Here is a 25618-nt window from a genome sequence, read left to right as displayed (position 1 = left end):
TGGTTTTTTTTTGCTTTCATTGCTCTGGAGAGCCTGTTTTGCACAGAGATAGGGCTATCTTGCCGCATCAGAGCTTGGGGCTGCGCTGTCGGGAGCTCCAGCCCCCGGCTCCAGCTCCGCATTTCAGACCCGAGGATATTGGATTTTCTGGCATGGAAACGTAGCGGTGCCGTCCATAAGGACAACCGAAAGGAAGATTTAGGTATTTCTACTTTAGTGAGCGATGAACTTTTGCGGGATCCGTGTGTTGGCAAAGAGGAGGCGTCAGGCCGAGGTTTCTTCGCTAGATCCGCGTTTGCTTTGCTGTGGAGCAAGGTAACAATAAATCATTGGTGAGGTGCTTATGCGTGGGTGATCGCTGCAATAATAATAGTGATTTAGCTCATTAGTACTGCTCGGATAAAGTGATTCTTGGTGCTCAGCTGCTTAGTTATGCGAACACCAAGGACAGGCTTTTTCTTAGGCTTGTCCTCAGGTCTAACCCTGCTGCCCCTTGTAGGGCCCAAGGAGGGAATCCGACCCTTCGACTTTCCATTGGATTTTTTAGGGCAGTGCTGACATAAAAAAACATTTGAGAAGTCATCCTGGTGCTATTACAGTAGAAGAATTGTTCGCCGTAAATCTAAAACTTTATTTATGCGTCAGTGATCCGCTTGTTTAATTATCTGGCATTCGCGTGCCTGATCTTGAGACTGATTTCCTCTGACTCTCTGGTGTAAAAGGCAAAGTATAAGTTACAACGTCGTTTAGAAATAGAATAATTTGGGGTTTTTTTCAGTTGTTTCTCATGAGTAGGACTGGGGTTTTCCAATGGAAACCCGAGTCTGAATCCCTTGATTTATCCAGGCTTCCCACTACCCTAAGACACTGGATTGATAGACAAGTACAGTGGTTTAAGGAGTGCTAAAATAATTACTTCAAGATATTATTTAGCCGTGTATGAAGCTGAGCACAGTAAGCTGTAACCCCCCTCCTTTTCCGGGCCCCCACTTCACACCGAATATCTGTCAAGTTGATGTGATGGAACAGGCAGAACAACTCGCAGGGGTCAAGTGATACAACGGCCGAACTCCAACAGATTGAAGCATCCACCGGTGCGGCTGATGGTTTGGATCGAGAAAGCTCAGCGAGACATATTTCATTAAAATGAAGTCATTTGCCTTGAAACCGATGTCTTGTTTAAATCCTGGGGGTGTGACGTGGTGAGTGTGTAAAACATGCGGTATCTCGATTGCTGATGGAGGTCTGTTGGCAAGAAGATATTTACTGCTTGAGAACAGCACAAAGTAGGCAGGAAGGGTTGTTGGTGCTTCTTTGGCTCTCTGAAGACATTGTTACATTAGACAATACCCTCTTGTGATATCACTGGTGGGGAAGGACACAAATGTAAATATATTGGTGTTTATTTCATCTTTTAAAAACAAATATTTTGGATTCCATGATTTTTTGGGAGGACAGGTTAGTCTGAATCACGAGACTGCTTGCTTGTTGGAAACCCTTCTTTCTCTTATAAAGTGAATACTACTCCCTAGTTTTCCTTTTGGCCAGGTACTACTGGAGCTGTACTAGACCTCAGATGCCCATTTTTCCCTGTGTTCTTTGCTGTGACCTACTCACAGAGGCCCGTCGTTCTTATCCCTTGGTTGCCATATGTTCGCAGCAATAATCATCGTCTTCCATAGGCGCCAGTATTTAGTCTGTTGTGCATACGTGGTCATTTATTGTCTCTAATATAGTTTTTATAAAGGAAATCGCGAGGGTTTCATGGTAGACGTGTATGTATTTCTGCAGGGCTACTTCATCACGGACAATATAGCGCTGTTAGCTTCTTAAACATTTTGTGACGTTTTTCTACCGAATAAAATAGCAGTTTATCGCTCGGTGCGTGGTAGGAAAGATCTCTACAAAGGATGCTGCTGTTTGTGCACCGCACAGCTCGGTGCCTACGTGCTCCCCGCTCCAGACCCTTCCTCGGTGCCGCGGGGCGTGATTTGGGCTGAACCCACGGTGTTGCCATTGACGGGGTTGGAAGCAGCGAGGCTGTGTCGGAAGGGACCCTGCGGGTGCGTTCAGCAGGAGCTGTGCCAGGGCTTTAATCTGCCGTGACACCCGGGAAGTTCTTCGTGGAAGCCTTGAAGTGAAATGTTGGGATGTACGTAAGATGAGGACATAGAACACCCCACGTGCTCCTCCACCGGTGGGTATTTCTGAGTAAGCTGTTGCAGGGGCTCTTTGTCTTTTATATCAACAGCTAACTATGCTGTATAAACCGCTAAATATGCTCTAGAAACTGCTAAATATTCTATATAAATATATAATACAATAGCAAGAGATGGGAGGAATGGAGTCAAATATAAGTAAAAGTTTTATTGTTGTCCTTCTTTTGTGTTCCTATCATATATAAAACTCCTTTTGCATTCTATTTAAATTCTGGGGGTTTTATCTGATCTTTCCTTTTTTTTTTTTCCTATGCATCTGCCTTTCCTTTAATAGAATTACATAAATTTCTGTCATCGAATTCTGCCTGTAATTACTTTATATCAGTCAGCCTACTGCTTTTGTGTGTATCCGCTTTCATCTCATTAGCTGTACAGACTAATTATGACTTGTAGGCAGTTAACTGACTCGCTGTTGGGTGATTGCTTTGTATACTGAAGGTATTTGGCCAGCAAAATGTTAATGTAAATATTTCAGCATCAGGCAGCTTATAGAATTAAGGGGGTTTGCATTGACAGGGGTGTTTCCATACTAAGGGATATCCTGTGCAAAAGATTAACAGACCAAATTATTGGGATTCGGGAATCTGTTCGTAGTACAGTGAATAAAATGATTCTGCAAAACTGGAAGTCAGGCAAATGGTATTTCCCTGATATTTTATATTCAGCGATGCTGAAGGCTGCATACCCACCTTGCCTAATTTTGAGCTTATTAGATATGGCTGTGAAGTGCCCAAGGGCAATTAAAAAAACTCCTCAAAAATGTAGCTTTTCACAGGAACTTATATGAACTGCCACTGTCTTAGTGTTTGATTTATTATTATTTTTTTTTTTATTATTTTCCCCTCCAGAATAGTTGGGAATTGCTACCTCCAGTCCCCATTTGCTTTCACTGCTATCGTTGCTTTATTCCTGCAGAGATTTTCAGGTTAAATCACTTTGCAGTGCAAGTCCACGCTGTTTCCCAGCCCTGGTAGCGAGGCGCAGTCGGGGTGATTCCAGGTTGTTGGCCTTTTGTGCCACGATATTCACATTGCTGCCATAGAAATCAGTGGGTTTTTTGAGGGAGGGGCCTAACAAACTCATTTCAGGAGTTGAATCAGCTGTAGGATGGATATTTTGAAGTAAACGTGACAAATGGACGGTCAAACCGAAATATTCTTCGCTTAAACCATTGGATTTCTCTTTGTCAGCTCCAAGCTTCCTTCTGCAGATTTCCACGTGTTTGCTGTTTCAATATTGACGTGAGTGGGTTCAGTTGGGTTACTTTTCAGATGTTATTTCTGAATAATTGAATAAAAACTAATTTGGGTAATTGCGTGTATAAGCAGCTTCCCAAAATAGCGCTGCTGTGAGTGGAAACAATAGCTCTTGTCTCCAGAATAATGGAAGCCCTTGATAAAACGTCGGCATCTTAAGGTATCGCTCTGCGCATCTGTTGCTGAAGTCATACGGTCTCGTTGGCTTCAACCCACCAAAAATGCCAAGAAGCAGCAGTTTAATTTCACTTGAATTTCAATATCCTAAACAAACTTGAGCCTTTTGACCCAGCTCTTGCTTCTCGGGCGAGTGCGTGTGCTTTATTTGGACGCAGTGAGCAGAAACAATATCCGATGGGGTGGCCACTGATATGTTGTGAGGCGTTTAATTCTGTCTCGTGATATATTTAATTCTGCCTCGTGATGTGTTTAATTCTACCTCGTGGATGTTGTCGACGATGAAACACGTGGTGCTCATGGTTGTTTTTGGCAAGGCTCCCCTAAATCACAGCGATGCTCGCTCGGGTTGAGTTGATTGGTAGAGCGTGTTTGGACAGGATCATGGTGTTGGTGGTTCTGATGTAGTTGATTTAGACTCATAGATATTGTATAAATACCCATCTCAAATGACATTTGCTTGAGTGTCGCTACATAAGGTTTGTGCCATAATAAAATGGACGGTCTGAATTGTCATAAATGGGGCAAACCTTCAGATAAAGGTGGTTTTGACGTGAGCAATAGTGGGTTTTCATGACCAATTTGGCTAATGCTGTCATTGTGGTATTGCGTGCATTTAAATATTGATATATTCATCTATTATTCTGTTCTATTTGATATAGTTAGAGATGCTCATTGCAGGGGGGTTGGACTAGATGACCTTTGAAGGTTCATTCCAACACAAACTATTCTATTATTAATTTAATGGAGTTTAAGTTATTTTTACATATTTTATTTTCACTACATCTATTGAGCTGTTTTTGTGGATGCTGAGGAGGAAGAGATATCAAAAGCACTTTCAGACTTTTCTGGCCTTAAACATTTAACCAAAAGAGTTTGTTTGCCTGGAATCCTTGTGTTAATATAACAAGAGTCCAAAGCCAAACCAGCACAGGGCCGGACTTTAGTAATCCCAGCTGGTTTTAGAGCGTTCCGTCCAGACAAACACTGGGGTTAAACTGCCGAGGAAGCAGATGCCGGTCTGCGGATATTAAGAGTTAATATCTCTTGAGATGGGTTCATTCTCTTAAAGAGCTTCCAGCCCCCAGCGGGATAAAAGGAGCTGGTGAGCGTGGTCAACATCTCCCATCGAGCGAGGGCTCGGGGTCCGTCTGTCTGTGTGGAGCCAACGGTGGCGTTGAACTTGAACCCCAAGTGTTGGGACAGCGGCCGGGACTTCGGGTAGGTTTGTGTGGCTTCTGAACAAGCTCGTTTGGCGGATGATAATTGTGGGACCTCGGAGCATCCATGGGACTCAACTGCAGGTCGTTTGGGAGTGAAAAATGTATTGATTCCTCCCAGCCCAGGAAATGACTAAATGTCCTTGTCTTCCTTGTTTGACCTCCTCTCTCTGCTCAATGATGTGTGTGCATGCACGTATATGTATGTGCGTGTATATAGATATTTATATTTGCTAGTCTTCAAGGATTGAAAAAAAAATAAAGCTGTTTTATCAGCATCAGGCAAGCTGCTGTGTAAGTATGAAAGTTTAATTCCTACTAAGTTTTATTCCACAAGAGTTTAGCTTGCTTATGCCAAAATATACAGTACTTTAACATATAATACAGTATTTCTTGTGGTTTTAAATTGTTTTTAAAAATTCTTATAATGATTTTCTTATTTTTTTCCCAGATAAAGGAGGTTTTAAACAGCTTCTGCCTTGGTTCTAGATCTGATATTTCAGTGGCAAAAAGGAAAATACTTTCTTAGTAGTTTTTGTCCTTGTGTTTTCCTGCGGTACTGCTTTATTCAGCAAATTTCAGTTCAGGCAGTGAATAGCATCGTTAAACCCATGGGCTTTTAATCACTTAACAAAGGTGGAATCTTATATACACTGTTTTGTGTATATTTGGTGTTACCTAGTTTAGTGTTCAGACAACAAACTTCTTGCTCTCTGGATCCAATGGACTAAAAACCTTGGAGTAAGACCCAGTTTGACAGCAAACCAACCACCAATGCAGACCGTGAGCTCCATGTCTGATGAGGCTTGGTTTCTTATGCTGGCTGCTAATTTAATTTTTTCTATTATTTAGGCACTTAAAAGTTTTCTCTCCTTCTTACTCTATTGGGTTTGGGCGACTTTAAGGGTTTTGGGGCTCCTAGAATTTTTCTCTCTTTCTCTATTGGGTTTGGAGGGATTTAGGGGTTAGGGGCATTTTGTGTGTGTGTTATTTGTGTGTGTGTGTGTCTAATGAGGTACTAATGCAAGCCGCGGTATTTCCTTAACCATGGCGCTTCGAGGATGCTTCCAGCCTGTGTTCACTGATTTCTCAGCCTCTACCTCCATGTCCAGCCTGGCCAAATGCCACCAATGGGTCTGAGCGTTGCTTTGGATGGAGAAGGGAGCGGAAAGGCACATAGTGACATGATCAAAGGAAGAAGGATGAAAAAGGGAGAGATGCAATAATGTGGAGTGCCACAGGTTGATTCATGTTGCCCACCTCCAGTGACAGGGCTCAGCAATGGTGATGTGACCATTGGGTGACGTGGTGACAGCATTGACTGGTGGTGGGATTTGAGGTGGGAAATCCGCACATATGGAGATGAGTGTCATTTCTCTCACCTCGAGAGTTCTGCTGTCATTAAAACTTTTTAGCACTTCTAATAATACGAAAATAATTATTTCCTAGCCGGATCTTAAATGCCTTTTAGTGGATTAGTTTGAATCACATCAACTAAGAGCTTGATCATCTGCCAGCCACTAGAGTAGGGCCAAAGCTTTGTAAATTAATGAGCTCAAGGTGATTAGTACAGGTTTTGGCGCTTTGGTCCGCGCACCAAATTGTTGCCGTGCAAGGTGTGTGGCGCTGTATGTCTGTCTCTCCTTTTCCTCTTCTAATTCTAATGCTGTGAGGGTGTTTGCCTGGCTTGGCAGTCAAAATAAATGTGAAGGGCTCTGTCCGCTATGTCAGTGAACAACAGTGATATTGAGGGTCCAAAAATTAGGATCAACATTATAATTATTGCTTTGTTATCGAGACATTTATTGCTGCCATCGTTCCGACTCCAATTCTGATTCAAGACCGTTGCGTATTTAGTGTTTTGTATCTGGTATCCGTTCACAGGATGAGCTGTGGGAAGAAGTTTTAAGCCTTGCAGCTACACTCCTGTGTTGCCACCATGAATAGAAAGTTGTTTTTGTACAAATATCTTGGTATATTTAGTGTGTAGGGCTGTGGAAAGCTACACAGAGCTTCTGTGGACACCAGCGTGTCTTAGTGATTGAATGTTGGCTGGGAGTCCAGGAGAGGAGCTGAGCTGCTGCTGGTACCGAACAGGGCAAGTTCTGCTGATGTCTTCAGCACGCATGTTATCTGTAGAATTTACAAAAAATATAGCATTTTTCTGTAAAATGAAGCTTTCTTTGTAAGCAGAACAGACTCTCGCATTTCATAAGCGCTCAGGCGGCTTCAGATGATGGAAAAATGGTGTGTTCTGGATGTCCAGATTCACTCTGCTGTTTGTCGTGCAGTGACGTTCCGGTGGATTTGGCAGCAGAGGTTCACGTTTCTGAGGCTCATCCCATACCTGCCTGCCAGTTTGCACACAGCATCTTTATTCACACTGAAAACCATTTGATTTTTGTCCGTTTTGGTCTAGAATACTTGATAGCTGCGTTTGTTGGTGCCAGCCTTTGTTCTTCACTCTGGTCGCTGTCTTTTCCAAGATCTTTACAATCCTCTTCTTTCCACAGATGTCTGACAGCAGTTTACGTTTGTTGGCTGTCACAAGCTTTCTTGAGGGGGGATTATTTTCAAGGTGATTTGTCTTGAAACGATTGCATGTGTTTTCAGGAGCCGCCAACGGCATCTGGCAGGGCCGGACCACCGGTTAGCGGTCTTAGCTGGATCTGTCTGAGCGCCATTCGTTCTCAAGAGTTTCCAGTAAGGCTTTAATATCTGCTTGTTCTCTTCAAATCCAATATACCTGCAGATGGGTGTCGCTCAGGGCACCGTATCTCAGAATAGTTCCATTAAAATTCATTATTTGGCAGTGAGGCTGTAAGCAGGGACAGTGAGTCTCCTTGTACCTCTAAGTGTATTTATATCAGTCCTTAGTTGCCCCATCTCCTAAGGGTTCAGGTCTATCTTGTCAAACTCACCAAACGTGGGACATACTTGGGGTTCGTGCAGGTAAAATGCTGTTAAACCTGAGCAGCCACTGGCCTTGGTGTGGGTCGTAACATTTACTAAGCAGCTTCTCTCCAAATCTGACCCATAATTATACTCTTTACTTAATTGCGGTTGAAACACTTGGTGGTGTGCAGCTATCAGGACTGTTGGCAGTGGTGTTAAATGAAGATCCAAATGATTTTTTTTATAATAATTCAAATAGTGACTCTTAATGGTTGGACTTGATGATCTTGAGGGTCTTTCCCAACCAAAATGATCCTATGATTCTTCCGTCTCCAGTTGGGGTCTCGGGTTACATCTTGTACCCCATGTCATGTTGTCCATGTTTGGGACAGGAGCAGTTGGGCAGGAATGTCCCGTGAGAGCAGATCCGAGCTGGTGTTTTGCTGCTTGCCCCATCCTGAAGTCTGTCTGTCTGTCTGCACGGACTCAAATATAGCTCCAGCCTGTAAGAACCCACGCTGTGTTTTGTTCTATGCATATAGAAGCTGATAGTGTGATAAGATGCCTTGAGTTGGACATATATATTTCTATTAACCCTGGGGGAAGTGTTGTAAAAACGCTCTTTTGTTTCCAGTTTAGCACAGGAAGCTCATTTTGGCTCCATTTACTGTTTCTGCTCAAACCGGCGGGGAATCAGAAATTTAGCTACATGACATCATATCTCTGGCACAGCGGCGTGGCTTGGAGCTTCGCAGAGACCAAACCCTCCCGTCATCAATCAAAAATAGAACTAGCTGTGCAATTCTCTCATGACAAGGGACGGTTGGATGGCACGTTTGGTTTTGTATTTCTTCTGCTCGAAGAAGAAAGACAAAAGTTTTCTGAGCTGTTACAGGGATCTGGATACCGGAGTATAAGCAAGAAGGGATGAAGTGCTGGGGTTTGTGCTCTGGGGACGGTCCCTGCCCCATCCCTGCTGCTGGGGGCTGAAAACCCATCTGATGTCTGCGCTGGCTGATTTACGGCACAGTTGTAATCGTGAGATCCCACGCGTTTCCACTTGGGCTAGAAAAATAATAAACCTGTGCTAGAAGATAAGAACAGACGGACATTTAGCTTGCAAGAGTTGTAGCTACTTTGTCGTTGGAGTAAAGTTGATTTGGTTTTGTTTTAGCTGAAGGAATGTAGAGCAAAGACTCGAACCACTGATTATTTTGTTTTCTCAAGTGAAAAATTTTCACTGCTCTAGTGCGCAAAGGTGTAGGTTTTTATAGTGGGCAAACCTGGAAGGAAAACGTCGCTTGTGGAGGGGTGAGATTGGTTATATTTTATTTTTTATTCTTCTTTTGTCCTTTTTTTTGGCTTTTTTTCCCTGTGTTCTTTTTTCCTCCTCCCCAGCAGCACAGAGAGCGATGGGTGTCAGCTTGTTCCGAAGGAGCCAGCTCCGGTGCCCGTCTCTCTTGTAAACAAAGCTGTAGCAGAAAGAGCAGACACCCGATCAGACGTGGAAACCTGCTTCCTAATTAATTCCTGCTGCTTCTCACGCTGCTGTATAACTTTATTAGGAGTTCAGAGAGATACAGTTCCCCCGGTTTGGGAGGCTTGGTTACTGCCAGCCTTATCCTGCTGCATCTCGGCAGCCCTGCATTTCTTCAGTTACCTGTTCTCTTCTCTGCAGAAAGGTATACTTGTATTTAAAAAGTGTTTATTGTATTGCATGGGGGTTTTGTACGCTGCAGAACAAGGGACCCGGCTGGTGGTGGGTGACAGGGGGATGATTTCTGGGTGCCAGACCCGCCGCCGCTGCTTTGGCTCCAGGGCTTGGGTGAGCTGGGTGTGAGGAAACCTATTCTTATCGTGTTTTTGCAATTGCGGGTGCAATTAGGAGGTTATGTGGGTGTAGGAGGTGCCAGGGCCGGGTGGGTGCCGCCGCTCGGGCTTTGCAGGAGGATGCTCGTCTTGCCACAGCAGGCCTATGGAGCTGGAATTTGAGGTCAGTGGAAGGTCTTCTGCTGACCCAAATGTCATTGTACCCAGCACCAGAGAACCAGAGGCAAACAGAACAGGTGAAATGTCTTCTCCTGGGAATTTCTGGTTTCCTCGTGGTTCTGGAGCAACCTGCTCTGGCGAACCTGCTTTAGCAGGTGGGTTGGACTTAGACAATCTCCAGAGGTCCCTTCCAACCACAACTGTTCTGTGATTCTGTGAGTTAGCAAGGCTGTGCACTGAAATACAGAAGCAAGCCCTGCAGACTTCCACCGAGAGGAGCGTGGAGGGTGACATCGCTGAGATAACCCCGTGGGTTTTGTCTTGTGTACCGCTACCGGTGAACCCAAATGCTGGGCGGGAGCGGGAGCTGTGTGTATGCTACTGGTGGCCTCCTCTCTTGGCCTCCTCTTGTCCTTTGTTGTCTGGGGTAGGTGCAGCCCCCATGTATTAGGGAGCGCAGAATCCACGGGCAAAGCCCCCTGTTGACATAACAGTGTATATATATATCTGTGTGTGTATAGAATCATGGCATCATTTTGGTTGGAAAAGGCCTGCAGTTGGTCATAGAGTCCAACCATTAACCCAGCACTGTCAAGTCCACCACTACCCCATGTCCCTGAGAACCTCATGTCCGTCTGTCCAGCCCTCCAGGGATGGTGACTCCAGCACTGCCCTGGGCAGCCTGTTCCAATGTCCAAAAACCCTTTCTGGGAAAAAAAATTTCCCAATATCCAACCTAAACCCCTCCAGTGCAACTTGAGTTCGTTTCTTCTCGTCCTATCATAACTTGAGTGATAACGCTTTACTTAAAAGGGGTTTATTTGCTGCACAGGTACTGCCCATTCATTGAAAATACAGAAAGATATGAGAGAGACATTTCTAGATAAGCATTCATTTTTATTCGTTTTATTTTTTTGGCCCAGACCTCTTAACGCCAATCAGTTATTTCTGGAGATTAATGATTGGAAATGGGATCTACCAGTGAAGCAATCACAGGTAATGAGCTGCTTTTCATAGGAAACAAATAGGAAAGGGGAGTGGGATGACTCTTGAAAAATTATGTGAAAAGACGCAAGATACTGAAGGGGAATGTTCTCTGGCCATGGTTCTCTGGTCTGCTGTGGGTTTGTGTTTTGTGGGGTATTTTTAATGTCTTTCTTGCACTGGAAGTTTGAGATATTTTCAGTTAGCTCATGTTTAACTTAAAAAGAGAACAGAAATGCTGTTTTCCCTTAGTTAGAACTCGAAATGGGTTTAAGTATGTAGATGATTTTCCAGCCAGTGACTTGGGATATAATTTGACATTGTGGAAAATAAATCCTTCAGTGCCAGAATGTGTCTTTGTTGGTGAGTATGATGGGAATGATCATAGATGCCGTCAAGTAATCTGTGCTTTATATATAATATTCTTGGAAAAGCCATAGTTCTCTAGAAGTACCTGGGCCTGATTTAATTTTTCATGAGGTCTCAATTATATATAAGAGAGAAATTAACTAAAATAGTGCTATAGAAAGCAATTTGGAATTCCTGTGGTCAGACATGTTCTCTTGGTTGATCTGATTTGTGGTGAAGGACCCTGGTAGGTCCAAGGAAGGAGAAGCACAAGACTTGGATTACCTGGTTTGCACAAGCTGAGCTTATCTCGCTCCATCAACACTTCAGTTTTCAGTGCTCGTGAACGTTTATCTTTATAATTTATCTCAATATAACTTGTAGACAACGAGAGGGGTGGTTTGGCTTCTAACAGAAGAAGGCGGCTTTTGGGAAAATTGCTGGAACGTTACAGAATTGCACAATGGGAAATGTGTATATTGAAGAAATTTTGGAGTTGAAAATGTGAGGTTGTGTTTTCTGAACTTTGGGAGCCTTTTAGATGACTTGAAAATACCAGTTTTGACAAATAATGCCTTTGTGGGAATAAACAGCCCCAAAAAAGGTAGTATTAGCCCCACCAAGTGATGCTGATATCGGCCTCGTGCTCCAGTTGGAAAGCAAAACTGTACCAAGTTTCTGTTCAAATGTATTAAAGAAAATGGGCTTATTTCATCTGAAGTATTCCTTCGTATTTGTTGTGGTAAAAATATAGCAGTGGTGTGGCTGTGATCGCGGGGTGTCTCTGCTAGAAGCTGATTTTCCTCCGAGGCTGGAGGAAGAGATGTCCTATGGGCTCATTATTTATAGCGGCGTATGCTCACTGTCAGCACTTGACCTATAATAATTGTCAGAAAAGGTCAATTTTAGAGAAATAAGTAGATGAAGAGCAGCGTATTTTCAAGTCAAATCAATGTTCCACTGATCAGACCTGTATTCCTCAACAAGCGGGAGGTAGGACTGAGAGTGGAGACCAGGTCTAATGAAAACCAGTAAATCACGGCCTTCCAGCAGCAAAAATGTCAGCGGCGACATAATGAAAGGCGTCTGTTGTGGCCTGTGGAATGCCAGATGATTCATGTGCGAAAATGAAGCAACTGGTTCAATCAGGGGGGCACGTTTGGAAAACTATGGCTGCTTTTAGCACGTTCTGTAGGTGAGCGTTTAAGGCAGATGAGTTGGAGCATGAATTTTGAGGTATTCTTCAGCTAGGTTGAAGATAACATCTCTTAGCTGGCAGACACTTGGATTACTGATGGTTCTCCATAAACACTCTGTACCTTGGGAAAGTGGACTTTCTAATGCCAAGATGATGAGGCGTTTGGATGGGGCAAAAGGCAGAGCAGATGAGGAGATAAGCGCAGGAACGCTGCAGTGAAGCTTCATCTCCGGGAGGTTTGATGGAGCAGATTGAAGATGGAGTCGGAGCTTTTCCCCAGCTCCCGCTTACCCCTATCAAACACATTATTTAATATCATGGGGGATACTTGCCACCCAGTGAACCGGTGATATTAAAGCAGTACATACCGACCCAGTGTGACCAGCTGCAAAATGACCTCTGGAGGTGCACGCTCCAGTTCACCCCAGTGAAGCGAATCAAGCGAGCCCCGTACCTGTTTGCACAGGTGTGCACCTCTGCCAGCGGGGCCACCGAGGCAGGACAACAGGCCCAGGACCTTCTGCATTTCCCTCATTTTCTTGTGGAGTGAAATGTGAAGAGGTATGGGTTGAATTGTTCGATTAATATGGTTTTCTCTCCATCATGATCAACCCAATCTCTTCGCTCCAGGTCCTTTTCTCTGCTGATCTTGGGCAACACCCGCTCCAAGGTCCTGGCTCCTGCTTTAGTTTGCACTCTCCTGATTTACTTTGTTCTGTTTTTATTACCAGCACCGGGGTTTACCCGTTATGATGAGCACCGGGTGGTGGTCCCATGACTCTCAGGATTGAGCCCACTGTGCTTCTCTTCCTTTTAGCCCTTTTTTAGCCACCTTTATCCACAAATGCATTATTTATGCCCGAACAAACATATAAATATAACGTTATTTTTAGAAAAGATCAGCCAGCCAGCCATCACAGTTTCAGGGAGATTGACTTTTTCGGTGCATCACTGCTATTTGGAGATAACCACAATTCAACAGTCAATAACGCATGAGCTCCAGGTGGTTATTTCTGGCAGGTTAAAGTAACAATTGTAAGACAAAAAAAATAAACAACTGCAAACCAAAATTTAAAGAGACAAAACCAAAGCAACGGCAAAAATAACAACAACAATCCTTTTCTGACATTACTAGCAAATGGATAGGTCTGGTTTTGGGAGCAATCCAGGAGGATGAGAGCCTGGTTTGGTGCTTGCAGTGATTCTGGTGCAAGTGTTTGCCTCTGTGCAGTATCTTGGTTTACTGTCAGCAAAAAAGAACAAATATAAATATATTCATTAGCTTCGTGACATGTTAGCAGATAATTAACGATCATGGGAATGTTATTCTGTTTAACTGTGTCATATAGCAGTACTTTTGATGGGAATATTGTGTTATGCCCATATCCTCGCTTAAGCGATTTGTACACAATTAAATGGAGGAATGATTGACAGTAATTAGCTACAAGTGAGATGTAGGGAGGATGCAGAGCTTGTATGAAAACCAAATGGAAAATTAAATGCTCGAGGAAGCTGGTACAACGGGGAATTAATATGTTGGGAGTTTTCTACCCAAGGTTCATTCACTTTATAGGCGGTTGCCTCCAAGCTGAACCCTGAACAACAAGGTGGTTCGGATCACTTTAGCTTCGGAGAGGTGAATTAAAATCAGCATGAATTCAGTGTATACCACGGCTCAGCAGGTTGCACTGATCTGGTTGAGTCCGGTCGCAGCGAGAGCGTTTTGTCCATCCATACATTGTAATGGTGTTAACACGAGGGGGTAAATATAGCAGAGAAGCTTCTGTAAAAGCAAAGGGTAAAGGAGTTTCTGTAGGAAGGCAGGTTTATATCGGTGATTGGCTCACAGGCCACGTATGTGCAGATAAGTACAGGAGAGCACATCCAGGTCTCCATCTCAGAACCATCCCCTGGAACCCATCGGATCAGTGCTGGAAGCTTGGAACGGTCACGGGAGTGGTGGCTAAGATAAGGATGGCGTTTTAGACCCATCAGAGTGGAGATGATAATTTTCTTTTAATTGGCTTTTGTTTTTCATCAACAAGTTAGAAAAATAAAGTAATTAAATGGCTTTTTTTTTTTCCCCGAGACGGCAAGGGCCAAATAATTAATTGGCCGTTGAATTCAAATAGCACTTTGAAGTCTTTTGAAGCGGAGGAGGGGTTGTTTGGTTTGGGTTGTGCTGGGTTTTGTTCTTCTGGAAGAGCTATTGAAAATCTGAATGAACGAATGATGGTAGCGCTTGTTTACTCCATGGATTAACTCATCGGTCACTCCTAATTTGGATTTCTTTTATGTGACTTTAATGATCTGTAGATTTTCTAGTGTTTATATCAAATAACATATGAATTAGAATCAGGGGGATGGCAGTGGAATAACTTTGAGTGAAGCTTGACAAGTATTTGCATTTCAGTACCGCACAGTGTAAAATATGAAATCAGATTAGTTAGGTTAAAAAAGCAAAATGAATTATGGACATTTCGGCAAGAGGAGATTTCCTGCAAAGTCTGTTCTAGTGCTTGTGGAGCAAAGGGCAGCACAAATAAAACCGCGTGGGAGAAAGGTCGTATTTATTTTGATGCACAAACCTGGTTTCGGGTGCCAGCTCTGACTCGACCAGAAGCGGACGCACACAAACACGGGCTCCTTTTTCCCAACAAGACAAAAATGAGAACGAGATACTTATCGAACAGATCGTTGTGCGACGCTCGGGTCATTGTTCGTTAAACTCCACGTAGGTGCCCAAAGCATGGAACTGGGAATAGCGGCCCAAATCCCAATTATCTCCCCGAGGGTCGGCTGCCCACACCGCTGCAGCATCTTCTCCAGCCCAATTTGGGATAGATACTCTTTGGAAATGAGTAAAACCAGAGCGTTGTCCTCGTGCGTGTCCCCTCCCATTGCGGCTCGCCTGTATTTGTGATTCCTGGTGCCAACGGGGATTCAGATGCGGGTCGGGAAATAAACCATGGCATGAACTCTGGGTGAACTGCCAGGGGAGCAGAGCCCTCCACAGCCCCATCTGTGCGGAACAATAACACTTTGGTGTTCATTAACTGCGACATAAATGTTTTAAATTGTTTTGGGGAACAAAAAATGTGGCTCTACAGCGTGAATAGGCAAAGCAAGGGAGTTCATTAATATCCCGCCCGTTGTGGGGAAAAGTAACGCCCCAATCTGGTTTACATTGATTTTTTTGGTGCCAAAACTCTCTTCGGTGGCGGAAAAGCTCGAGTTTTGAATTAGTTCATAGTAACAAAAACCTCGTTTCTGCAGTATCGTGTTCTCAGGGCGCTTCCCCGGCGCTGGCGTTGGGTGGATGCCGAGCGGTCTGCGAGCCGGTGCCTAATCTAGCATGTCAAATGTGCGGGGTGATGTCCGAGCAGGAACTGTCACAAACCGCTCTGGAAGGCACCAGCTCGGCGAGGACACAATGGCGCAGATTGATGTATGGTTTTATTAAAGCACAGTTTGCTGCATGGCAGGCAAGCGTCTCAGCTCGCTCTTTAACGTCTTATCGGTGTTTAACGCAAGAAGTTTCTTGTTGTCTTGTTGGTACAAAAGCGCTGAACGAAGCCTTGCAGGAAAGCGGGAGAAAAATAGCTATTTTCATTTGAAGATGCGCTTTTCACCAATTAGGTTTTGAGATGTCACTAAGTTGTTGTTTTTTAATTTGGCCCAAGCATGCTTGGTTAATTGGGTAGAACTCATTTTTGTGATCAGAAGGGTTCGGTGCTTTGGCTCTCGGCTTTGCTCTCTCCCCAATTATTGTGCGTAACAGTCTCCTTTCACAGCCAGAGACCTAATCCTGCCCATTCAAAACCCATTCAAAAACTGGGTTTGTTTGGAGACCTTTTTCCACAAAATCCTACCAACCCTCTCGTGCAATTTTTTACAACGTGCATGTTTGTTGCCGTAGCACAATTAGGCCGTTGTGTGAGCTTACCCAGGACTGACCTTAGGCTGAGCGCTCATTCCTTTGATCCATTAGAAACATTGAGTTTGTGCTGATGATCTTCCCCATCTCTAGACTGTCCCCATTTTCTGGACTTAATAAAAATGTAACCTTAAAAGCACAATGGGATCACCTAACTCTTTTAAAACCACTGTGTACATATATCTGCTAGCCTGGTACATAGACTAGAAAACTATTTTATTGAAGAGTTTCACATTTTGGTTGCAAGTCAGATCATTTGCCATCTGACGCTTTGTAAGCATGGGTTACATTCTCCCGTTCTGTTTGATTTCACTTGTCTCTTTGGCATCTCTTACCCTTTGGCTACATTTTATTTGCTAATTTTGTGATGTTTTTCCCTTTTTTTTGCATTGTGCATCATCAGCGCTTCCCCGTGTTTTAACTGGGATGCTCTTGCTCGTTGGGCTAAATGTAACTAGGAAAGATGGTTCAGGATGATCCCAACCGCTGAGCCACTGCCACTGGAACTTGACAAATGGGGTTTTTTTTGCTTATTAGCAGGAAAATCCCAGGATTTCTGTGCTCACACGTGGTTTCCTTATCCGCGATCAGCGCGGAGCCCGACTGTCTGGGGGCTCCCCACACATTGGGGTCAGCCCGTGTGTTGTGGGACATGGGAGGCGTGAGCACCGGCTCCAAAACTGAGCCCAATCCTGATCCTGGGCATCCCGTTGAGTTGCTGTCTCTATCTGTTCCATGCGAAAACCTGGGGGATAGGGCTTGAAAAGACTTATTAGAGCATCCGCGTCCATCACGTTGCATTATATATGGCGGAGAGAAATGGGAATGAATTATGTGTAACTTTGAATATCTCCCTTTCTCAGTTAGACAATTCGCATAAATCGTATTTTCTCATATGAGCATCATGGCCTGCCTGATTTTTAAGCTTTTTTTGTGTCATTTATGCCAAGTAGTAAATATCTGAAATGCTCAAGTGCAGTCTATCTGCTTCATCTCTCTTCTGTGTTTATCTGCAGCTGAACTGTCCTCTGGGGACACGTGAATAGAAGTGACATTTTATTCCAACTCATTAAAGGACGAGGGGTTTGCACAGGTCCTGAGAAGAGTTAAGCTTTCGTTAGTTGGGCTGAAAATATCAATAATACAAGTTGAAAATGTGGGACTTCTAAAATAATCTTGAAATCGCATCTTGTTAAGGGTGGAATTGCATCCGGGGGAAGGTGGTGTGAGAGGGAACATATTGTACCCCCCGTCACTTCCCCAGCCTTTTAGCTCAATGAACTACAGGCTTTGCAATTAGCAGCAAGGCGATTAGATCGTCCACGTTTCTGGGAGTAATTTGTGCACTAATTGTGTTTTGGTTGTTTAATTACTCTTGCTTACTGTAACCGAGGAGAGGTGCCGAACCCTTTCGCAAGAGCTCCTACAGGCTCCTTAGTTAGAAGCTGCGTGTGCTTTACTGCATCCCGTGTTACCAGGAGGGCAGTGTTCATTTAACCATTCCCAGGGCCAAACCGCAAAGAAAATCCTCTAATGGCAAGATGCATTTGAGGGCAATTCAAATGAATTCCAATTTTTGTTCAAAACTTTTTTGACGTGTGTGGTAGGAACTAAAAGGCAGGAAATAAACAGAATGGGGCAGGGGGGAGAGAGAAAAATTCAGCAGGATGGAGGCAGAGGGGGAAAATTGCAATTAGAGCTGGGAAAGTTGCAAATGGTCTCTGGGATTGCTGCCCAGGATCCTGCACAACTGGTGGGTGGAAAACCTCCCATTGCAATTTGGGTTTGTCTTTGGGCAGTGATGACATTACACAGAAGGAGATCTGGCGTTTCGTTTTGAAGCTGTAGAGAGATACAAAAGATACGTTTATTGTAGATTCAGCTGTGGAAAGTCCAACCCGTAGCTTTGTGTGGACTGGAAGAAAGGCCGGAGGAAACGCAAAGAGCAGTGAGTTAATTCTTGTAATTGTTGGTAGTCCCACTGGTGATGTGCAGGAGGAATCACTGTTGGGTAGGCTTTGCATCCAGGAACAGAGCTTCCAGCACTGTCACACTGGTTGTAGCTCCTTGGGCTTGGTTTGTCACTGATGGAAAACCATCACAACGTAGTCAAAGGATGGTCCAGCTGATCTTGCACAGTGTAACTCGGAGCAAATCAGTTGTGCTGTGGTTTCTGCAGCTCCTGTTGCTGGTTGGGCATGCTGGGCTTGGTACTTTAGGGCTGATGTGTCTACTGCCTGCTGAGAGGGAGATTTTATTTGCTTTTACTATTTTATCTGCCTGAAAGAAGCGTTACTTTAGGGCGCTCTGAGGTGGAGGCTCTCTTACGTGAAGAGATAAGAGAAAATATCTTCAAGATGAAATGAGATATTAAGCTGTAAAACATGGAGATGTGGCCCAGTCAGCAAGGAAGAGATGGAGGAGCAAGATGGAGCCGAGATGTCAGCAGAAGCATCAACCTCTCGTGGAACCCTCCATCTTCATCAGATGTCCAGGGACAGCAGGGCGATGCTTGATGGCCTCAAGTTGCCCAGGGGATGCTGAGGTTGGATTTAGGAACAATTTCTTCCCCAAAGGGCTGTGGGGCATTGGAACAGGCTGCCCAGGGCAGTGCTGGAGTCACCATCCCTGGAGGGTTGGACAGACGGACATGAGGTTCTCAGGACATGGGGCAGTGCCAGGGGTGGGTTATGGTTGGACTCCATGATCTTGAGGGCTCTTCCAACCAAATGATTCATGTCCTGTTGGGGGGAGGTGGAGGGGCCCTGACCACCGCAGCGTGTGCCATACTTGCAGGAAGAGAAGAACCACGGAGATGCCCGCAAACCAGGAATTCCTTCATGCCTGGCTTAGGTCAAAAGTTTGTATGGGAAGACTTGGCATCTGACTTTTATTTCCTCCTGGAATTCTGCAGTGTTTACTGGCAGTAATCCAGATCCTGACCTTCAGTCGTGGAGTCATAGAACAGTTTTGGTTGGACAAGACCCTCAAGATCGCTGAGTCCAACCATTAACCCAGTACTGTCACTAAACCAGGTCCCTAAGAACCTCACCTATGCATCTCTTAAACCCCTCCAGGGATGATGGTGGTGGTGGTGGTGGTTCAAGGCCAGTTAGCAGATTTCTCCTGGGCTTGTGAGAGGCATGAGAGGGACAAATATGTCCTCACAAATAACTGACAACGTGTCTCCCCCAGAACCGGAGCTCTGACGTCCAGCAGCACCTCTACTCGAGGGCTCCGGTCCCTCCTTGGAGGACGGGGACCTTCCATTGTCCCCAGCGCTGGTGACAGCGAGGACGACATGTTGCCACCCTAATGAGAGGTGACAAATGGGCAACAGGGACTTTACTGCTTAATTCCCAATGCGCCGTGTCAGGGCAAAGGGCAGGAAGGAGAAATCCGCTGCAGAGCGGGGCTGGGGACGTCTGTCCGTCTGAAAGGTGCTGCTGAAGCTGGAAAGATTGAGTTAACTAGGATTTCTGTGTCAGCGCCCAGGACCTTTCATAAACAGACCGTATGATCTAAATACCGTGTGACTATTTCCCCTGACCGCAAGCCGGGGTTGGATTCAGAGCCGTGAACTAAAAGGGGCTTGTAGGCAGAAGAAAAAGTCGTTGTGCCCTTGATGAAGCTTCTTAGGGCTTGTAGACTTCATGAAGAGTAGCTGTCTTTGCAGAAAAACATCATTTGGGGTGATTTTGGGGGAAAAAAATGAACTGGAAGGAGTTTTTTGTCAAACACCTGAGGTTTTAAGATGGTTGCATCTGTGTATATATGACTTTGAAAGCAAAAACCAATTACATGTTATTTTTGCGTGGGTGTAAAAACAGAGAGAATGGGTGCGCTGAACAGGAATTATTGGATATGTTTTGTTTTATTCAGAATAGTTTTTGATACTCCACTCTCTGTGAAATATGAGCATTACATCGAGTATTTCCTCAATCAGATAATAGGACGTGGTATATTTGCCCATGTATTTTGTCTCCTGTGGAAGACAGAAATATGCATACATACTAAAAATACTTGTGAAATATCAAATAAGTACTTCTACATACACAGAAATGTCTATTTTAATACTGTCTATGTGTGTATGAAATGAGAGGTAGAAGATGCTGGGTCTGAAGAGCAGTGGTGGGTGTTCGGTTGGTTTTGTTCAATAAATACTTCAGGAACTGCCATAGTTCAAAACCACGGCCGGACTGGCCCGCTCAGGGCTGGTTTATAACACAAAGGGCTTTTTACATTTTAATCCCTTACCTATAATTAAACCTGTTTCAAACACCTAAAACAGAGGTGGGGAAGTGAATCCTATACGGTCATTTGTGGTTCTTGCAACTCATTAGAAGTGGTGCTGGCAATTAAGCTACTGAATTAGGAGATGCGGGTATTTTTAGCGTGCAGCTGGTGGATTCCTGCACCCTTGCAGGCAGGACTAACAACCACTTGTCTTCTGAATCTGATGACCAGGCGAATACCAACAGCTACGCACAGACATTGGGAGACGGGCTGAATAAGCAGCTGGTCCCATAAAAGGGAGCATATATGGAAAATCTGTGTCCTCAACCAGAAGGCTTTGATCAGTGCTGTCAATACTGACTCTTTTTTGTGATTGAATTAATTTCTTATTGCAGTTGGGAGGGATTCTTAGGGACATGGCTTAGTGGTCGACTTGGCAGTGTCAGGTTTATGTTGGACTTGAAAATCATAAGGGTCTTTTCCAACCTAAATGATTCTATGATTCTTGCAATTGTTTTAATCTTGCTATGTTTTAACTTGAAATATTGCTATTTGTCCTTTGTGCTGGTAACGTACATTAATGATAGCTTGCTGCTGAGATTTCACCTTGAGCTATGAGAAGCTCCTCTCTTTGGGATGGGGGCTCTAATTATTTCATACTGTAACACAGAATTGCTGCTGAGACCATGGGAATGAATAACGGGGCTCATAAAATCTGTCTTGTTTTGTCTGGGACAAAAAATAATCCAGAAACGCCTTTCTCATCCAAACCTTCATAATCTTAACAGTATGACTATTAAGCAGTTTCCACATGTGACATCCAGTTGCTGTATCGTAGAAAGGTTTGGGTTGGAAGGGACTGTCAAAGCCCCCCCAGTGTCCCCCCTGCCATGAGCAGAGACATCTTCACCAGCTCAGGTTGGGGAGGTTGAGGTGGTGTTGAAGTTGTGTGAAGGAGGTTGAAGAGGTTGAGGTTGAGTGCGGGAGGTTGAGTTGAAGAGGTTGAGTTTGTAGAATCTTGGAAGGGTTTGTGTTGAAGGAACCTTCAAAGCTCCCCCAGTGCCCCCCCTGCCATGAGCAGGGACATCTTCACCAGCTCAGGTTGCTCAGAGCCCCGTCCAGCCTGGCCTGGGATGTCTCCGGGGATGGTTCAGCCACCACCTCTCTGGGGACATCCTGTGTCCTTGCGCTGAGCGTCCCGTGCGACTTGTGTTCTGCACAGACATGTGTCCTGGAAGCAAACCCCCTGTACTGGAGCACATCTACCTCATGCTGTTGCTCGTGCAGCTGATGGCTCCAGGACCATCAGGACGGTGTCAGTGTTTGTCCAGCTCAGCCCCAGATCCGTGTTTATTTAGCCACGTGGAACTCAAAAATGTTTAATACTCCTGAATCCACGCGCGTACCCTGCTCAATCGCCGGGATCGGCTCTTCCTCAGACCCCGCTGCTCCCTGTTCTTTCATCTTTCACGTGACTGGGAGAGGTTTGTTTTATTTCCTTTCTGCTTCTAATCAGGATTTCATTTTCCTCTGGCTGATGCGCATCTGTGGAGTAAACCCCGTGGGAATTGGCCTTCCCCCCTTCATAAGGTTAAAACAACAAAGCTTAACGCACTGCGCTACGTGTTATCTGTTTCCCTCACTATTTTAATGGATTTAATGGTGTTTTAATAAGAGGGCGGTTTTCAGATAAGAGCCAAGGATGATGACAGTGCCACCAACCACCACACTGCTGGTCCTGTGAGGGCCTCTGCTGCAGGACAAATATTTGGAGGGAGAGGTGGAATGTTACATCCCCACCCCTGGAACATCTTTCCTGAAAAAAATAGAATATTTTTTTAATGAAAAGATTTATTAAATAACAGCTACCACACTTTCCTAGCTGCTTAGGAAATAGCTGGGTACTGCAGATCTCTTGGTCAATTTGGGTGGAAAAAGCCCCTATGCTGAGTGTGCTGGGTGGATGCCAGTGGCCAGGGAAACCAGCGGCTCCCGTCTGGCTCGGCAGCCACGTCCTCTTGAGGGTTCCCCATCCTGCTTGGTTTCGGAGGCCAACTTTTCATCATTTTTAAGGAACTGTAATAATAAGAGGTGTGTATTTAATGATGCATTAGTGCCGTCCGTTCCTGGAGGGCTCCGCACAGCCCGGGCACAGGGACTGGGATGCTCCTGACAGACGCTGGTTTGGGGGTGGCTTCACGAGCGGTACCGCAGCGGCTGTTTGTTTAAATTACTTCCCTTCATTCAGGGACGCGGGAAAAACACACGGCATCGTTTGTCAACGGCATCACACAGGGAATAAGACCCTTTGGAGCGCAAATGAGGAAAGTGCAATAATTGCTTTATGTTTTTAACAGCGTCCAGCTGAAGGTAGAAAGGACCTGCAGCAGCTGGTGCTCCTCGGCTTTCCTGAGGCACATGGAAAGTAACGTGGAGCTTCTGGTTGGCTGAAAAGATGCGTTTTTGAAGGGTGTCAGCCTGTGTTGGAGTGTGGGAGACCCATCGCTGCTCCCCTGGGCATCCCAATGGGTCCCCAGCTACCTTTCTTCCCAGTCTAATTCTTCAATTTTCCAGTGTTCTCTTAACAAAGTAGTTAAATCCTGTCGCAGAGCAGTCGCAATGACTTCATCGATGTCCTACTGAGGTTTTGGAAAAAAAAGAAAAGAAAAAGCTAAAATGTACCTAATAGCAGCAATTCTACATGCCTAGAAATCTGGAGTGTATACACGCCCTGGGCTCTTCTGCAAGAGCCATTGAGAGCAAGTTGAGGTGACTTGTGATTTGAAGGGAATATATTGGGTGGATGGATGGATGGATGGATGTTAATTCTCTGATCTTAAGCCAGATGACGTGTTGTTCTCATGCTGCAAAACTGCATCAACAGTGCACAGTCAAGAGTGATTTATGTCAGCAAAATTTGCTAATTAACCACTTAATGAAAGCATGCTATACAAGCCTTGCTTTCAGAGCACTTTCTAGCATGCAGCGTGTTAAGCAGGAGGCAGTTGTGAGCGTTCTGTTGCTCATTTCAAGAGTGGCTGCAATGATGGACCTGTGGGTGGTACGTGGAATAACATCGCTGTTGAAGAGATGAGGAGCTCAAGGATGGGGATGGAATAAAGCCTCTGACACAAACAGATCCCTTGGGTCTGATATTGGTCTTGCACTGCAAGATGCATATAGATGGTGCTTAGGGATGTGGTTTAGTGGTGGACTCGGCCGTGCTGGGTTAACGGTTGGGCTCGATGATCTTTTCCAACACAAACGACTCTGTGTTCTCTCCCTTTCCCAGGTGGATGTTTTCGGCCACCGCATGAGTACGTCCTGGCCCGGCGATGGCCTCGCAGCCCGCGCTGGCATGGACGCTGCTGCTCGGCCTGTTTGCCTGCTGCCTGCCAGCCGCCCGGCCCCGGGACTTCACCGTGAAGGACATCGTCTACCTCCACCCTTCCAGTAAGACACCTTCGATGGGCTGCACAGCCAGGGGTGGCCCTGGCGCGGGGTTAAGGACGAGGATGAACATGGACCTGTTGGAGAGGGGCCAGAGGAGCCACCAAGATGATCAGAGGGATGGAGCAGCTCTGCTGTGGGACAGGCTGAGAGAGTTGGGGTGTTCAGCCTGGAGAAAAGAAGCTCTGGGGAGACCTAATTGCAGCCTTTCTGTGCTTAAATGGGGGCCCATAAGAAACACGGGGACAGACTTTTGAGCTGGGCCTGTTGTGATAGGACAAGGAGTGATGGTTTTAAACTAAAGGAGGGAGATGCAGGCTGGACATGAGGAAGGAATTGTTGGCCCTGAGGGTGGTGAGAGCCTGGCCCAGGTTGGGCAGAGAGGTGGTGGCTGAACCATCCCTGGAGACATCCCAGGCCAGGCTGGACGGGGCTCTGAGCAACCTGAGCTGGTGAAGATGTCCCTGCTCGTGGGCTTGGATGTCCCTGGATGGGCTTGGAAGGTCCCTTCAACCCAAACCACTCTGTGATTCTATGTGTTAAGGCAGCAGAAACATCAGGGTTGCGCTGAGTGCTGAGCAAAAATTACATAGATATATCCCCAGTACTCATAAAACCAGTTGATATAAAACCAAACTGCCCCTTCCCAAAGTGGTTAAAGGACAGAGAGGGTTACGGGCAGTTGCAGAGCATGTCAGGAGCTTTTTGGTCGCTGCTTTCTGTTCCTCAGTGATCTCTCTGGCCATAAGACCAGGACCCATGGCCACACGGTTTGCCCGAGCACATCGATGGCTGTGAGCCAGGGCCAAACGTGACCGTTTGCCGCTGTGGCACCAACTGCTCTTGACTTATTTCCGTAGCTCCCTGGAGCCATGCTATGGCAAAGTTATGTATCTTCCCATCTTCCATGGGCTCTCCCTTCCCCAATCTGTTCACTTCATCAGATACAAGCTTATTTAATTCTACAAGCAGGGAGCGCTTGGGGAGCTGTACCCGCCACCTGTTCCCAGAGGAAACTCACCACCTTTCCAAATTTGCCTGAAAGATGTGTATTCTTTAAAAAGCAAGATGAAATTCCAGTTTCATGCTGCAACCACAACCTGCCAGAGGTGCATGGTGAAGAGGGGTGAATTTCTCAGTGCCGTTGTGTTGTCCCAGCCCAAGCTGTTCCTTAAGGGCACCACCAGCCCCACCAGAGATGTTCCCAGGGGACTCGCTGTCCCTTACCCAGAGGAGCCTGGGGGAAAAAGCAGCAAACACCTCTTGCTTCATCAATCCTACCCAAACGGGGCCGGCCCAGAGCCGATGGGCAAGGGGAGGAGGTGAGACATGGCCCATGAGGCTGTGGAGGTTCAGCTTACTTCACCCCATAGAGATAACCATGACCTTTTTGGCTTCTGAGAAGGTGGCAACATCTTGAAGATGTATTGAGTGTGCTATAGAAGCCCTGCCAGGAGACCACTTAAGCAGTTACGCTCTTCGTCTGCTGAGATAAATCAGGACAGGGTTTGCTGTTAAAAACTGGAGGGTTCAGCAAGTTGATTTTTCTTTCCTTTGGGGACATCAGCCTTGCCTTCCAAAAGGGCAGTAGCTGTTTCCAGAAGTATTTTAATCCATCTGATATGTTATCAGCACTGATAAAGTAGCAGTATTGGATGTGAGCTCTGATACCACGAGAATAAGTACTCCTTGCTCCCATTAACTGCCTT

At 45.4% G+C, this 25618-nt stretch overlaps 1 protein-coding gene across 3 annotated transcripts in view; it reads left to right on the top strand.

Moving 5' to 3' along the window:
* The window catches only part of LYPD6 (LY6/PLAUR domain containing 6), a 34884-nt gene that overhangs the window by 2052 nt on the left and 7214 nt on the right, over nt 1-25618 (top strand). For 2 of the 3 annotated variants that reach the window (XM_065840282.2, XM_065840280.2), the window contains exon 3: nt 23752-23912. In XM_065840282.2, the coding sequence (XP_065696354.1) occupies nt 23795-23912 (118 nt within the window). In that variant the 5' untranslated portion in view covers nt 23752-23794. Of the gene's footprint in view, nt 1-79; nt 316-23751; nt 23913-25618 lie in introns of those variants that run through there. The other variant, XM_065840284.2, reaches the window with a different exon arrangement.

This window comes from Patagioenas fasciata, chromosome 7 (genome assembly GCF_037038585.1).
Source record: "Patagioenas fasciata isolate bPatFas1 chromosome 7, bPatFas1.hap1, whole genome shotgun sequence".
Taxonomy (NCBI): Eukaryota; Metazoa; Chordata; class Aves; order Columbiformes; family Columbidae; genus Patagioenas; species Patagioenas fasciata.
The sequence above is the reverse complement of the archived record's forward strand: the minus strand, read 5'-3'. Positions and strand labels throughout refer to the sequence as shown.